The 16,419-nt window shown below is 59.1% G+C and overlaps 2 protein-coding genes across 5 annotated transcripts in view; both read right to left on the bottom strand.

Moving 5' to 3' along the window:
• Bcl2l11 (BCL2 like 11) overlaps positions 1-12,668 on the bottom strand; it is a 49,691-nt gene extending 37,023 nt beyond the window's left edge. For 2 of the 4 annotated variants that reach the window (XM_048352338.1, XM_048352337.1), the window contains exons 1-2: positions 12,525-12,668; positions 10,197-10,615 (exon numbers count right to left, since the gene is read on the bottom strand). In XM_048352338.1, coding sequence (XP_048208295.1) covers positions 10,197-10,602 — 406 coding nt within the window. In that variant the 5' untranslated portion in view covers positions 10,603-10,615; positions 12,525-12,668. The remainder of the gene's footprint in view (positions 1-10,196; positions 10,616-12,524) is intronic. The other 2 variants (XM_048352339.1, XM_048352340.1) reach the window with 2 other exon arrangements.
• A 2,010-nt stretch (positions 12,669-14,678) lies between these two features.
• Acoxl (acyl-CoA oxidase like) overlaps positions 14,679-16,419 on the bottom strand; it is a 241,958-nt gene continuing 240,217 nt past the window's right edge. Inside the window, 1 exon segment of the mRNA XM_048353507.1 lies at positions 14,679-14,843. Coding sequence (XP_048209464.1) covers positions 14,679-14,843 — 165 coding nt within the window.

Below are 16,419 nucleotides of genomic sequence, written 5' to 3'. Positions count from 1 at the left end.
CACTAGAGCAAGGACAGCCTTCAAAAGCTACCTGCCCCTCACTTTCCAAACTGATAGCTGGGAAAAGCTAACCGATTTTAGTTATGAACTCAGACTTTCGAATGGCCACATGCAAAGGGAAGCAGTAACTCAACCCAGATGTACGGACATCAGTAACGCACCATAAAGGAATTAAAGCGAGCTGACAAAAAGCAGCTGTCTCTTAGCAGCTCATTTTGGGTAAAAAGATCAAACTTTTTACCTGGATTCCAGACACTGTTCTGCATAATCACAAACACATAATCATTGTGTTTAGACAGTTGCCACTTTAAATATTTGTCTTTATGGCATGTGTCTGTCTCGGCTGTGCCTTGTGAGTCCTCCCTCGAAGACTTCCAAAACAACTCGAGCCAAAGGTGACAACTCACCAGGGATCACCCCACTCAACCCCTTCCCCCCACCCCCCACCCAAGGCAAAGGAACTAAACGCTGCCTTAAAAACACTGAGCCGGGCACTGGTGGCTCCCGCCTGGAATCCCAGCTGTTCCGGAGGCTGAGATCTGAGGATCATGGTTCAAAGACAGCCAGGGCAGGAAAGCCCACCAGCAAACAGGAAGTGGCCCTGTGGCTCACAGTGGGAAAGCACTAGCCTTGAGCAAAAATCTCAAGGACGGTGCCCAAGCCCCGAGTTCAAGCTCCCTCCATGACCAACAACAACAACTGGAAAAGCACAAATCGCCCTAAGGCTTTTGAACAGAGGGCGGGAGTTATTAAGGCCCAGGCCGGCCAGCGCTCTGCAACAGGCAAGTCGGAGGGCAGCTTGATGTGGGAAGACCGGGACTAGGAGGCGGAGCCACTTACGACCACCGCAGGCGGGACTAGGAGGCAGAGCCACTTACGACCACCGCAGGCCGGACTAGGAGGCAGAGCCACTTACGACCACCGCAGGCGGGAGGTGAGATGCGAAGAAGAACTTTGCTTTCACGCACGGCGTGCTGGGTGCGATGCAGGACTGTCGCCTGTGCAGGGTTCTCCAGTCCCCGTCCTCCTCCCCCGTCCGCCTTCCCCACCCCTCCACGGGAGCCGTGGCCAGCCTGTCCTCTGCCATGCTCCTGTCCTGGGTAAGATGGGGTGGCGGCTCCTAGACACCCACGCAGTAACGGGCCTCGCCCCGCATCGCTGCTCTGACTTCCACCCAGCGGCCCGAGCACTCTCTCCTTCCGGCAAGGATGCTGGGCTCTGGCCAGGGTGAGGGACGGAGACTGGCCCGGCGGCGGAAGGGAGACAGGAGGGTGACACGCCCCACGGAACGCCACGCCAGCGCCGGGCTCGCTTTACGGAGAAGGCTCGGCCCGGGCTACGCGGAGGGACGCTCGAGGCCGGGCTGCTCACGCACACTGCACTCGGGAAGTGCACACACCCTGCACGCGTGCGGAGCACTAACCGGGACGTGCACACACCCCTGCCCGCGTGCGGGGCACTAGCCTTCCTCTCCAGGTGGCCAACGGCTGCTCTGACAGGTTTAGCAAGAGCGAAGGCTCTGTCAAAGCGGAAGGTCTCAATTCTCATGCACGGGACACCGTATGCATCCAGAATTGATTCCCAGACGACTTTGTATTTAGAAATATCCCAAGGACCTCAAATGACACTAACTAAGAAGGAAAGGGCCCTCCTTTCTCTTGTTTTCATGTATCCTTTAGCAGTGGAGAGGTTCGAATCCAGGCCTTTGCGTAGGCTTTGCCACACACACACACACACACACACACACACACACACACCCCAAGGTCACAGATGCACACCCGCTGAGAAAGCCAGACCCTACCACTTGCCCTGCTTATTTTTACAAGTCTCAAATTGCTCATTAAGTCTCCTATAAATGGTTTGTATTACAATGAATAGGAAGTAGGCTCTGGCCTAGGAATAGAACCATTTTCTATTGGGGGGGGGTGGGTTACAAGGCAACTCATAGTTGAGAATTATTCCGTGAAACTTGTTTCAACATAAGACCCACACTCTCTCCTCTTGGATTGAAATGGCAGGTGTTATTATTGAGATGCTTAACTTCCAACTCCTTTTCCTTCCTAGGAAAGGGAAGCAGAGCCCAAGGGAGCCGTGGGGGGACCCAAGTTCACGCCAGACCTCAGTCTCCGACACAGCCCATGCCCCCTCGCAGCAGGTTCGGATTCCTTTCTTTGAGACCGCGGTACAACCCGCAAGACCCGTGCTACCTGCTGGCGGGCGTTAACACAGAGCCCAAGGGGCACAGGCTCCCCGGGGGGGGGAGGGGCAAGGCCCCGGCCACAATGCCCCCCACCCTGCCTGGTGGGCCGCTGGGGAGGGCAGGAGAGGCAGCCACCCCCGGCCGTCCCTCCTCGGGGCTTTCGGACCAACCCAGGCTCAGCAAGAACGCACGGATCTGGCCCAGAAAGGGGAATGAGAAACACAGGACCTCAGGGACACCGAGACTCGTTCTAAGTGAGCACTAGCAAACCTATGAGGGTGGGCCTCTGACAGACTGGGGGTCACCCGGCCCCCCCAGGTGGATAAGCAGTCAGGTGGACTGCTTAACCTGGCCCTTGGTCCCTCAGAAGAAAGGCTTACACCTTACTCATTAGCGAGTGTGAAAAGCTAAGCCGGTACGGTTAATACGTGTGCCGGATCAGATGGGCTGACCCGGGCAGGCGGCCTCCGTCGGCCCCGTGCCCCGCAGGGCTGGGATGGACGGGCGCTGCACGTGCCCCTCGCTGCCCGAAGGCTTCCCGGAGAGCCCAGGCTCCTCTCGGGGGAAGGCCTGCGTCACCGCCATTCCTGCCCCTGCCCATCCATCGGGTCTCGAAAACGTTTCGTTTTTTGCTCCTTTGCTCTGGTGACTTACGGCGGTGTCCCTGGCCACCTGTTCAGCCCGTCACAGCCGCTGAGATAAGGACTCCGTTTCCCATGGACACTTCCTCTCTACCAGCCTGTGTGTGTGAGAGCTCCCACAAGCTCCACTGGCCGGCACAGCGCCCCCAACTCAACACATGGGGAACGGAGAGCTCCGCCGAGGCTCCTGGGTGCGCAGACAGACAGACAGACAGACAAGACAGCATCTCGGGCAACCCGGCTCTCGACTGAGACGCAGCCCACAGGGAGAGGCGGCCAACAAGAACGGCCAGTGGGGTCCCACCTGAAGGAGGCGCTCCCCCGTGCTACCGTCGAAAGGGGACCCACAAATCAGGAGACTAGTCTCCACCCGGAGCACGCTGCTGGCAGCCCCAAAGCTTGACGGTGCCCGCAGGAGACTTTCATCCACAGAAAGAGCGCGGCGGCTAACACCGCATCCCACGAATGAGACGCGCATGCCCGGTAATGGGCCCTGGGCGATGACGCCAGAATTTTAGTAGCTATTCACTGTTACACGAGTTTTGCAGGCGGAGAAAGGCACACAGCGAAGACCTGGATCTGAGCACAATCGTATGTGCTTTTCACGGTGTGGCGTTTGTTCCTCCTATTTCTACTTTGCCTATTACGTTCACTTTCAATCTCATACTTGCTACCATCAGTTCTCTAGCCTTCTTTAACATTACTCCAGGAGGAACTCTTTTCATGCCATTGTTAATAATACCGTGAAAAGGCGCGCAATAACTCAGAGATTGGTCCATCTCATCAGGCTATGGAGGATTTTCTAGCTGGTGTAAATAAGGCTGCGATGAATTCTAGCTAGACCTAGTGCAAATGTTCTGCTGACCTTCCTTGGGAGATGGTATCGGGTCCTTTGACTTGTGCTACCGAGAATCCGAGGGACTGCAGCTGGCACAGGGCTGAATGCAGCCCTCAGCCTGGGACCTGCAGACGGGAGGAAGGCAGGTGTAGGTCGCCCGCCACTGGCCAGGTGCAACTGGCTGGAAACACCTCCATCTAAGGAAGACTTGGCACGGAGGGCGGTCCAATAGAGAAAGAATGATGGCAGCTTGCCTCAGGAGCAGGGGCTCTGCATCAGAGTTCACGAGGAGTCCTGCCCCGCCTAGGCTGGATGACCACAGGCCTGGGTATGAGGAAGCCCGGGCACAGGGCGAGAGCCGTCATTTAATGGGTTCAAAGCAGGGCACGCATCCAACCAGCAGTACAAACGGGTGGATAGAAATCCCCACGTTCAAACCTCCCAAATGTAAAACAAGACCAGTCCATGGATGGATAATCTTTTCTTTCTGTCTTATAACGCAATCATATATAACTACAGGACTCGGTGGTTTTCTTTCATGTGGAGTTTCCCGAGAGATGTAAGTATCAGATTTGAGTTACCCACACATTGCAGAGTAAATCCTGAGGGCGCCCCTCCAGTTAGAATGGGGAATAACAATAGATATGTGGTGATTCTAGAAAAAGCAGCCTGGGGGCTGGGAATATGGCCTAGTAGGGCTGGGAATATGGCCTAGTGGCAAGAGCGCTTGCCTCCTACACATGAGGCTCTCGGTTTGATTCCCCAGCACCACATATATGGAAAACGACCAGAAGGGGCACTGTGGCTCAGGTGGCAGAGTGCTAGCCTTGAGTGGGAAGAAGCCAGGGACAGTGCTCAGGCCCTGAGTCCAAGGCCCAAGACTGGCCAAAAAAAAAAAAAGAAAAAGCAGCCTGGATTAAGGCTCTATCTCTTTTTAGCATTATAAACTTACTGACTCCATGGAGAGTAAAAACAAAGGCTGAAGGACGGAAGAGGTGATTTTTAAAGTTCTGGGGTCTTTGCACCCAAAGCCCATCAATCTCACTCTGGTCTGAATGTGTGTGTATTGGCACTCCCAATGCTTGTGAAAACAGAAAAACCCCAATGGAATGGGAAGCTTCCTTTTTACAAGAGATCCTGGTGCATCTACTTAAAATCAGAGGCGAATAATCTCATCAAACAGTAGCAGTATATGCAAAGATTTACACAGCCTCCCGAGTAGGTCTTAGCTCTGGCAGATAGACTTAACTCTGTAACTCCACGTAATGTAATTGTCAATAGGCTAACACACAAAACTATATCATATCTAAGGATATTGAACAAATATAAACACTCAACTCATTCATGCTTAAAAACCCAATGAAGGCTGGATTCTGATGGCCCACGCCTGTCACCCTCGCTACTCAAGAGGCTGAGATCTGAGGATCATGGTTCAAAGCCAGCCCAAGCAGAAAAGTCCATGAGACTCTTATCTCCAATTAACTACAAAAAGCCAGAAGTGGAGCTCTATCTCAAGGGATAGAGGGGGCTAGCCTTGAGTACTTTAAGAGCTCAGGGGCAGCACCCAGATCCTGAGTTCAAGCCCCAGGACCAGCAAAACCAAAAAACCCACAAACAGAAAGCCCTTAACGAGCTACCAAGTAAAACTTCCTTATCATTTTATAGAGCATCTGCAAAACAGCGCTTACCATTTCTATTCAATGTAAGAACTCGGAGTTCTTCTGGTTGTTACAATAGGCCAAGAAAAAGAAATAAGCCAGGCGAAAGTGGTTCAAGTCTGTAGTCACAGCTATTTAGGAGACAGAGATCTGGGGAACCACAGTTCAAGGCCAGCCCAGGCATCAAAATTGACCAACAGCTGGTGCAGTGGTGCACTCTGGTCATCGCAGGCTATCGGAAAGCACAATGGCTGGGACCAGCGGATCTCTAGCCTGGCTTGGGCTTTGTAAAGCAAGACCCTATTTTGAAACTAAGCAACACAAAAAGGGTCTAAAGGTCTGGGCTCCAGTAGCAGATCACCTGTCTAACAAGTATAGGGCTCTGCGTTCAAACTCCAGCACTGCCCCCTCCAGAAAAAGGTGATACGATGCATACAGATAAAAGTATTTCTTAAAGTCCCCACCTACAGAGAGTCCCCACACGCCCCCAAAATTCTAACAAAACTTCTGGAAGTAATGAGTTCTGCAAAGCTACAAGGAGACCCGACCAATACACAAAACCCAACAGTTTCTATGTACTGAAAGTGAACTTCATACGTGAACATGGAGATTAAAATACAAAACCATTAACCGCTCCCAAGAAAATGAAATACAAAGGTATAGAGCTAACCCAAGAAACCCTAAATACTTACTGAGACATGCTCAGCCAATTCTCCCCCGAAATTATTACCTAATCCAACCAAGTCCCACTTCTGGATGTATATCCCAAAGAATTGAGAAGTGGAGTTCAAAAACCGACTTGCACAGCAGGTTTGTGATAGCACAACTCGCAACAGCTAACGGGGAAGCAGCCCTTTGTTCGTGGGAGACAAATAACAAGATGTATAGACATATACATTAAAAGGAGGCGTGTACCCCAAGGACATTTCACAGAAGGGATAAGTATGCGTTCACCTACAGAAGGTATGTAAGACTGTCAAAATTACAGAGGCAGAGCCTGGAGAAAACAAGCTGTTGAATGGGTGTAGCTTCCGTTTTACAAGATTAAACAGCTCTAGAGACTGACCTTCAACAATGTGAATGTATTTAATAATACTGAATTGTACATTTACAAGTAAACGGTTAAGATGGCAAATTTTATGTTCTCTGCCCTATTTACTGCCAGTATTGTCAAAATACTACTCCAATACGGAATCTGCGTGAAAATAACTGATACTCTCCTTTTCTTTTCCAAGGTGCCGGTCCGGTGGCTGGAACCTAGGGCCTGCCTGTCCCTGAGCTTTTGTGCTCAAGGTTAGAGCTCTCCCCCACTTGACTTCCACTTCCAACGTTTTTGGTAGTTAATTGAAGATAAAGAGTCTCACAGACTTTTGTGCCCGGGCTGGCGTCCAACTGCAATCCCAGATCTCAGCCTCCTGAGTGGCTAGGATTACAGGCGTGCGCCACCGGTGCCCAGCTCTACTTTCTTTCTTCATGCACTACATCTCCAAAATCCAGTGCGTATGTGGGCACTGACAGCACATCTGGATTTGAACTCGTCGTCCCGGGCTCAATTCAGAGGCAGCTCCCCGACGCCCAACGCCGACAGTGACGTAGCGAATCATCACAACTCTAAGAGGAGTCAAGAATCAGATCCTCCACTTGTTACCTGGCTCTGCTGACGCTCTGTGGGAAATTCGGCTCCTGCCTAACATGCAAAGAGCCCTGGGTCTAATCCCCAGCACGGCAAAAACAAAGCACAACAGCACAGCGGTGGAAAAGCCCAACTGCAGAGCTCCCCTGACTTTCCAATCTCCTGGGCGTCTGCCAGCCCCCCTGCCTCCCACAGGAAGCTCTCAACGCGAAGGAGGACCAGTTACCAGCTGCTACACAAGCGCGTGCAAGGTGCTGAAGGCATAAAGAACAGTGAACCCCTGGGTGTGAGGGAAGAGGTTCAAGTCACACGGCCCACCGGGTGTGGACACGCCCCCATACTCCTAATTCTCTCTCACTCTTTCTTTCGGTTCTTTTTCTTTGTTAGTGCCGGGCCTGAGCCACAGCTCCACTCTGGCGTTCGGCTGGTTGCGTGGAGATAAGAGGCCCACAGACGGTCCTACCTGGGCTGCTCCCAGCCCGGACCCCACATCTCAGCCTCCTGAGTAGCTAGGATTGCAGGCACAAGTCACTGGCACCGGCTTCCTTTCTTATTGCTAGTTATACTGACGATACACTTCAGAGTAAGAATGTATATAGGACTTAATATTTAATTTGCACAAAAAGTGTATATGGGACAAAAACACTCAAGAGAAAAAAAGGAACTCCCCGAACCAACAGCGTACCTGGACCTGCATGCTTTTATTAAAATAATCATTACTCAGGTTAATCTTCCCAGAGCATAAGTACAATGGTACAAAAGTTATCTGTCTTTATGTTCCCAAATAAATATTCTTTCTACCTGTCTTCAGAAAAATCAGATATACGAAGTATAATACCTAACTGCTGCACTTCCTCCCCAGCCTTCACTTCCCCCTTAGAATAGGGTGGAAGAACAGAACTTCAAGGCCCACAGTTCTCCACCCCAGGGAACTGAGCAGAAAGCTATTTTGTGGTTGAAGGAGCCCCTGGCTAAGCGGAATCACACGTGCGTTCCAACAGTGCAAGTCAAGCAAAGACTTAGTGACAAAGGCAACAATGAAGATCTTACACCAGAGAACACCGAGCACTTTAGCAGAGTGGTCTTCAGGCACTTAGATAAGACTCTGAGAAGAGCCAAGAAAAGTAGTTACTTTGTGACTGCAAAATGTACAGCCTTAAATTGTCAAGTTCATAACCTTGCATGCAACAGTCTCTTCACCACTGGCCTCTCTCCCCAGACAAATGTCTAAAGCCTCAGTGCTGAAGACTCATCCTGGCAAACAAACTCAGTAAAACTCACCGTGTCATCCCATGCATTAAACTCCTAAGTTATCACACTGGTCTATGGAAGTAAACTGGGCAACGCCCCTAGATCCAACACTTTACTTAGCAAGTCTAGCTAGTAACTTTCCTTAACAACATAGATTGTGATCGTGAAAGCTCTGAATCTGTCATCTCACCTCAACCAACAGTGCTCACGTTATAATTGTCTTGCTAAACAACTCACATTCAGACCAGCACTCACCCGTCTTATTAGAAAACGTACTAATACGCCCAGTGTTCCCAGCTACCTAGAAATAGGAACTTCCACGCACCAGGCCCCCACCTGCAGAGACTACTCCACAGGCCCGCAGTGTGAACCTGTAACAGCTTCCAAGAGGGCCCATACACAGGTGTTAAACACACATACCACAGGCTCTGCTAACTCGGCAAGAACATGGCAGGTTCACATCTACAGTGGCCTATTTCACGAGAAGCACCAAGGACTTGTAAGGCTAAAGTGAGTTTGGGAGTAGTAGCACAGGCTGCAACTAAAGAAAGAGCAATAATAAAAATGCCAGCTTCTTTCTTTAAGGAGGGAGCTGACGTGCATGCGTATGCAACTCACTGGCACTTGACGTGTTTGCCTGCTGTTTCCCAGGAGTGTCCAAATGGACAAGGAACAACCCCTAAGATGCCCTTCCCATCCCTGTGGCATGGGAATCAGCCTCCCTGATTTACTTCGCAGAAGGTGGCCAAGACACAGATCGGCGTGTCCCACACATACAGACAGAAGATTGATCACTGTACTCCAGGATTCGGGTGTTTGGACTAATAACTCCTGCTTCGGTGACCCTTCATCATGTTAGGTGTGCTCTAAATCGTGGAATTTACACTAGATTTCCTAATTGATAACACAGCTAACCTCCTTCCAATCTTCCCTGTACGGGGTAGGCTACTGTGGACAAATGCCAAAGGTGACGGACAGTCACAAAACAGGGAAACTTTCTAACAGTGGAGAGGCAGCACGGCGGAACGGACGCAGGCCCACCCTCCCCGGGGTTTCCAGCCCTGGACACTCTCAGGGGTCACAAGCTAGAGCCCCAAGACGCGAACCAAGCCTGAAGATGCTTTAATCTGGCCTAGCTAATGTTTATAGAGATCTAAACTAGTCGTCCATGCAGAAATGTCACAATATTTGCCCTCAAAAATCTGCATTCCAATGAGGGAGGAGGTTAACAAGTTGGATTAAGAAATGTACTCATCCCCTTAACCAAGAACAACTGCTCCCCAAATTGCCCACCATCCCTACCGGGGTCCTTCGCCAGTGAGCAAGCTCCCTCAGTGATTTTACTGTGAGCATGCGTGGGCGTTTATAAAGTTGCCACTTTGAATTCAGATCGGATATTACCTTTAACCTCTGAAATGAACAACTACCGTCTAATCTCATTAGAATTGTATCCAAACTTTTTACATGGTTGCACCCAAAGGGAAAGGTGGGTAAGAGAGAAACCATTTTCTTGATTCTGTGCCGGTGCTGCTTGTAGCACTAGTCCCTTTTCCAAATGTCATTTCTACAAATAATTAACTGGTTCCATCTCTTCCTTCACGCGCTCAGCTATGTTACTAAGCTGTTTTCTGTAACCGCCCAGTGCCTTTCAGACACAAAGCTGTTAATATGTAACACACAGTGGTTAATGCAATTTACTACGAGGATATGCTTCCTCTGGAAGGCCAGATTCCAGCTGATGCCTGATACAGATGCTACAGATGCTACAAACTTGGCTGCTTTTTAAAAACATCACCACCAGCTGGAGTTTGTGTGCGTATGCATGTGTTTGTTTTTGTTTTTTAACACATCATTCCCCATTCCCACCAGAACACAGCCCCAATGACTGGAAAGGCTCTAAGAGGAGGCTCTCCGCCTTCCACACCGCCTTGCAATGTTCACGCGAGCGTACGCGCGTGCGGAGGCTGCTGCTTACCCATTGCGCTGAGATAATGGTTGAAGGCCTGGCAGGGAGGACTTGGGGTTTGTGTTGATTTGTCACAACTCATGGGTGCCGGGCTCCTGTCTGTGTCAAAAGAGAAATACCCACTGGAGGATCGAGACAGCAGGGAAGATCTTCTCACAAAGATGAAAAGCGGGGATCTGGTAGCAAAAGGGCCAGGGCTGGCCGGTGGGGCCAGCGGGCCCTGAGGGCTGCCGTCGGGGCCGCGGTCCCCTTCGCCTTCCCCGTCGCCTTCCGGCCTGCCTTCGGGATTACCTGGCGGCTCTGTCTGTAGGGAGGTAGGGGCCCCAGGCCTGAGCTGGGGGGGCCTCTCAGCAGGCTGCAACTGTCCACCTTCCCGGTCACACTCAGAACTTACATCGGACGGTTGCTTTGCCATTTGGTCTTTTTTTCTGGAGGTAAAATAAGAAGAGAAAAAAAAAACACTTCATTTTATCTTCAGCAGAGCAATCATAAGCGATACAGAAGCTCCCACCCTATTTCATGTAAAGGGTCTGGCGCGAGTCCCAAATACGGTGTTACGTTGGTTTACTTCTCTGACAACCGCGCAAACACAGAAGTAAAAATGCACCCAAAATAACAAAGGAAATAGACACACACATGCACGCGTGTGTATAAACGTGTGCATGTATACGTGTGTGTACACGCACGCATGTGCGTGTATGTATTCGTGGAGAGATGGAAGTAAACTTGGGGGACACCAGGAAGCCCAGTGTTGCGCGGGGCCGGGCGGCCGGGACGGAGGCCTCCGAGTTCCCGGGCTCCCGGGCTCCCCGGCCCCATTGTTCGCGGAAAGTGCTGAGGGCAGCAGTCTGGGCGCCCGGCCGCGGCCGCGGAGAGTGCGTCACAATAGAGTTTGCAACTCGGCGGGCGGGCGGGCGGGCGCAGCTCCGCCCGGCGCAGCCGTGCCCGCCCGGAGACGCACCCCCCCCACGGGGAGGGGGGGGACCCCGGCTCCGGGCGATCACCCCGGGACTCGCGCCCGCGCCCGGCGGCCCCGGACCGTCACCTCCACCCGGGCGGCGCGGGACACACAGCCCGGCACCCGGCACCCGGCGCGGCCCGGACGCCCGTCCGCCCGCCGCCCCGCGCCGCTCCGCCCCGCCGGGCAGCCCCGGGCCCCGCGCCGCCGGGAGCATCCTCCGCCTCCGCCCGCTCCGCCCCGCGCCCGCCCTCCCCGCGCCCCGATTGGCCCGCGCGCGGTCGCTCGGCGCCGCAGCCAATGGGCGGCGGCGGCGGAGGCGGCGCCTGCGGGTCCGGCAGCCAGCGGCGAGCCGATTGTTGACAAACTCGCCTCCCAGCGCCCCGCGGGCGGGCGGCGGGCGGGCGGCGGGCGGCGGGCGGCGGGCGGGCGGCGGCCTCGGAGCCGCGCGGCCCGGGCTCCCCGGCTCCCCGCCCCGCCCCCGGGCCCCAGGCACCGCGCGCGGCCGCCCTTCCCGCCGCCCCGGGCCGGCCCATCACCTGGAGACAAAGCGAGGCTCCGGGTCTCCCCGGGACCGGCGGGGCGCGCGCCCACCCGGGCCGGGCTCGCGGGGGCCGAGGGGGCGACCTGAGCCTCGGGCCCGGCCCCGAGCGCGCGCCCACCCCGGCGCGACCACAGCCCCGGCCCCCGGCGCGCGCCCGGCCGCCCAGCTCCCGGCCGCCCGGGCCGCCGGCGCCAGCCCCGGGCACGGCCCCCCAGCCCGCCCCGGGGAGCCGCGGGGATCGCCCAGCGCGGGCTCCCGGCGCGGCCTCGGCGTCCCCGAGGCCCCGGGCCCCGCCGGGCGGACGACGTCCGCGGGGCGCGCGCGGCGGGCGCTGGGCCTCGGGGCTGACCCGACGCAGCCCCGCCAGCCGCGGGCCCCCAACCCGGGCCGGGCTGAGTCACGGGAAAAGCCCGGCCTCGCCGGCTCCATCCCCGCGGCAGTTCCGCAAACTCCCCGCCACCGGCCCGCGCGCCCGCAGGTCCCGCGCGGACAAACTTCTCGGCTCGGCTCGCGGAGCGACTCCCCGGGGCGGCGGCGCGATCCCAGCCCGGGACCCCGGCCCGGGACCCCGGCCCGGCCCGCGGGGCTGCGCGCCCGCCCGCCCGCGCCCCCGCCGCGCTCCGGCCAAGGCCAGGGGTCCCCGGCGGCCACCGCCGCGGCCCGGGGCGGACCTGCCCGGCGGGGGGGGGGGGGGTGGCGGGGAGCCCGGGGCCCGCACCGGCGGCGGCCTGCGGGGCAGCCCCGCGCGCGGCTCCCTCCGCCCGCACGTGCGAGGGACGCGGGCTGCGGGGCCGCGGGGCCGCGGGGCTCCGGCTGCCCGAGGGGCGGTGTTTACCTTGCGTTTCTCAGTCCGGGAGTCAGAGTCAGACATTGGGGGGACGAGGGCCCGGGGGAAGGACGCCGAGCGGGGGCGGCCGGAGCGGGGCGAGCCGAGCGGCCCGGGCGGCGTGCGGGGCGGGGGGCGCGCGGGGCGGAGGCCGGGCGGGACGCGGGGCAGGGCGCTGGGCTCCCGGCGAGCTCCCGACGCGGCGGCTGCGCGGAGCGAAGTGAAACCTGCGCGGCGCTGCGGTCCGGCTCCGCCCGGCCGCCCCGCGCCGCCGCCCAATCGCCGGCGGCTCCGCCCCCTCCAGGTCCCGCCCCGGCGGCCGGGCCGCGGAGCGCCGCCCCGCGGGGCCGGGGCCGGGGCCGGGGCTCCGGCAGGCCGGGACAGGTAGAGCCGGGGGGGAGGGGGGGGGCCTCCCGGAGGGGGGGCTCCCGTCGGGCTCCCGGCGCGGCGCACCGCCCACCCGGCGTGTTTACCCGGGCGCCTGGGCTGGCGGGGCGCGGAGGGCCCGTCCCCCGCGCCAAGTGCACCCCGTCCCCCCCAAGCTGCGGCCGCGGGGCGCCCCGGCTTCCAGCCCTGGGGACCGGGCCGGTCTCGCAAAGCGGTGCCGGGCGAGGTGGAGGGCGCTCCCCGGGGTCCCGGGCGTCGGCGTCGGGGCGGGGGAGGGGGACACCCAGATCTGCGCGGGGCTCCGTGCGCTCCCCCGCGCCCGCTGGCCGGGCTTCTCCCGGGGCTTGCCGTCGGGAAGGGACCGACCCCCGGAGCGGAGAGGGGCCCCGGGGAAGCGCGGGCGGGGGCAGCCGTGGGGCGGGCGGCCCTCAAAAGAAGCGCCATTGAAGGACAGACTAAGAGAGCGAAGGAGGCGGGGGCGCCCGGCCTCGCGTGGAGAGCGCGGCGCGGCGCGGGGCTGCCCCCGACATGCGGGGCCGCGTGGGGACCGGCGTCTGGGGTCCCGGGTCCCCGCCCTTCCCCCTCCCCCGGGGCAGGGGGACCCCGGGTTCGGGGAGCCGCGCGCGCGCTGCCCCACGGGGCTGCACACGCCGCGCCCGGGAGACGGAGGGGCCCGACGGGCCCGGCGCGCGTCCGACGCCGCTCCAGTGCCAGCGGGCCGGTCTCCCGTGGGGCGTCGCGGGCGGCGTGGGGGCCCCGGGACCGGCGAGGGCAGCCCGCACGGCCCGGCCCGGCCCGGGGGTTCGTTGCCAGGGAGCCAAGTCCGGGGCGCGGACGCGGCGGCCGGGCCGGGCCGTGTGCAGCCCGCGGGGGCCGTGGCCGTGGCCGTGTGCAGCCCGCGGGGGCCGTGGCCGTGGCCGTGGGCGGCGGGCGCCGCGAGCTCTGGGCCTGTGCAGCCCCGCGGGGCGGGCGGTGCCACCCGCGCGACCCGCCACGGAACCACGCCGGAGGGCTGCGGGGCCCGCGCGCGTCCGCGCCCCCGGGACGCGGGGGACTCTCGGATCCGGGCGGCGGGGACGCGGGCGGCGGGAGCCCGGGGGCGCCGGGGCCTCCCCCCCCCCACGAGCGCGCGCGGCGGGTGGCTGCGGAGCCCTCGCGGCCCCGGCTCGGCGCGGGGAGGGGAGGCCCCGACGGGGAGGGGCAGCGGCACGTGAGGAACGGGGAGCCCCGCTTCACGTGGCCGTGGGTCCCCCGAACCCGCCTCCCTCCGAGCGCCCTCGTGTGCGGGCAGGGGCGCGGAGAGGCCGTCCACCGGGGGGTCAGCACGGGGGCCCAGCCCACCCCCCCACCCGCCCCACCGCGGCCCGAGGGGCGTGAGTTCGGGGCTTTGATTTTTATTTGTTTTCACCGGGCACCGCCGGTGTTCGAAGTTTCGCGGGGGGGGGGGGTGAGTCACGGGTGACCAGGCCGTCGGGGCGGGCGGGGGAGCGGAGGTCCTGGGGGGGAGAGGGAGGGGAGGGACGGGGAGGGTGGGAGCGGAGGTCCTGGGGGGAGAGGGCGGGGAGGGCGGGGAGGGGGGAGGGCTCTCCGGGACGCCGCGGCCGCCGGGCGCGCCTCGCCCTCCCTCCCCACCCCCCACCCCCCCCGCGGGACCTGGGCTCCGCGCTCCGGCTCCCCGCGGGCAGCGGCCCCGCACGCGCCGGCTCGGCCCTGGTCCCGGGCTCGGCGGGCGGCAGCTCCGCTGGGGGGGTGGGGTGGGGTGGGGGCGGGGTCCGGTTACAGCTTGGCCCGCGGCGGCCCCGGGGGCGCCGGGTGGGAGGCCCAGGGGGCCCGCGCGCCGGGGACCCCCGCGATCGGCGCGTGGAGGGCGGCGCGTGGAATGTTCCAGGCGGACGCCACCCTCGGGGCCTCGCTCTTCGCCCAGTCGCACAGGAGCAGCAGCTGCAAAACAAGACGCGGGGGGAACCGGTGAGAGGCGCCCGGGGTCCGAGAGCCGCGCGCGGCGGCCCGGCTCCCCCCCCCCCCCCCGGCTCCTCCCCGCCGGCCTCGCCCGCCCCGTCCCTCCGCTCCGCAGGGCCGCGGCTGCCACCCGCTGGCGCGCGGAGGCCACTGCACGGGCAGGGCCCGGGGCGGGCGAGCGGCCCCGCAGCCGGTGCCGGACTCCGCGGGGACGGCGCCGAGCCGGGGGGCCCCCCGGGACACGGGAGACCCGCCGTGGGGTGGGTGTGGGGGCGCAGTCACGGGCCCGGGGTGCAGGAGAGGGGGACGCGCGGGCCAGCGGCTTGGAAAAGCCCCACCGGGACTAGGATTCGCTCTCCGTCGTGTCGAGGATGATCCGGACCCGAGCCCTGGCCGCGGGACGACCCGCCCTTACTGAGCCCGTACGCGTTCCCAACGTCTCGGCAAGTACCGAGTCCCTTTCACGCTCCAAATCACAGTGAACAAAGGTGTTGTCCCTTTTTTTGGGGGCGGGGGCGGTGCACCCTATGATTTTGAACACATCGTGGCCCCTGGCCCCCTCCTGGCCCTCCTGGCTGGCCAGCTCTGGGTAGCACTTTCCTTCTCGGCAATCCCAGAATGGTGTCCCAAGTATTCCAGGAAGCCCCACGGACACGGGTGGGAGTGGGGGGCTGGGGAGGGAAGAGCGTGAGGGATAAAAGCCCAATTCCGCATCCTCCTCCAGCCCGTCCTCGGCGACATCAGTCATTTCTAATGAAAAGCCTCATTCTTCACACGCTGTGGTTAAGCATCATCAAATCAGTACCGAAAAGACTTTGATCGTATTTGCAAGATGCGCAGATGAACTTTCACTGACCAAGATTTCAAAGTTCATAATTAATACTCTTGACAAACCCCTGACTAATCTGTCAACTTTCAGTGTCTTTAACCACAAGGTTCGAAATCATGAGATGGTGTACGCAGCCTCCAAACTTGCCACACAATGTCACATAATTATTCAAAATAAATTTCCCGTTGGGCCTGTATTGCATAACTAACCTTTGTCACTGCAAATGAAAAGTGTGGGGAAAAAGGCTTTATATGTCTAGTGCTAAATACAGAAATAAGGACCAGAAGTAGAAATTACGGGAGACAGACTTCTGTGGGGTTTTTTTTTCTGGTATAGGATTTGAACTCAGGGCCTCACACGCTGCTAATGCTCCATCACTCCAACTAGACCCCAGACTTGCTTTCTGGCTAGTCATTGTATAATGAGGTCGCCCCGATTTCTCTGCCCAGGTTGGCTTCGAACTGCAGTCTTCCAGATAGTGACCTCCTGAGAAGCTAGTGATTATAAGCACATTACCAGTACCTGTCATAAGGAAAAGTTACCAGAAAAAGAGAGAAAGGAAGGAAGGAAAGAAAGAATGGAAAAGAGAGAAAGAAGAAAGAAAACCCAATGGCTGGTGAACAAGAGGGTTTCTTCCCTCGTGGCGTTTCATTGGTGCGAGAAAGGAACAGTGAATTGGTGGGAAGACTAAGTGTGATGAGCATTCTGCCTGTTTCTTAATGTAAACTC

This window comes from Perognathus longimembris, chromosome 8 (assembly GCF_023159225.1).
Source record: "Perognathus longimembris pacificus isolate PPM17 chromosome 8, ASM2315922v1, whole genome shotgun sequence".
Taxonomy (NCBI): domain Eukaryota; kingdom Metazoa; phylum Chordata; class Mammalia; order Rodentia; family Heteromyidae; genus Perognathus; species Perognathus longimembris.
Note: the sequence above shows the minus strand (reverse complement) of the source record. Positions and strands in the feature narration are given on the sequence as shown.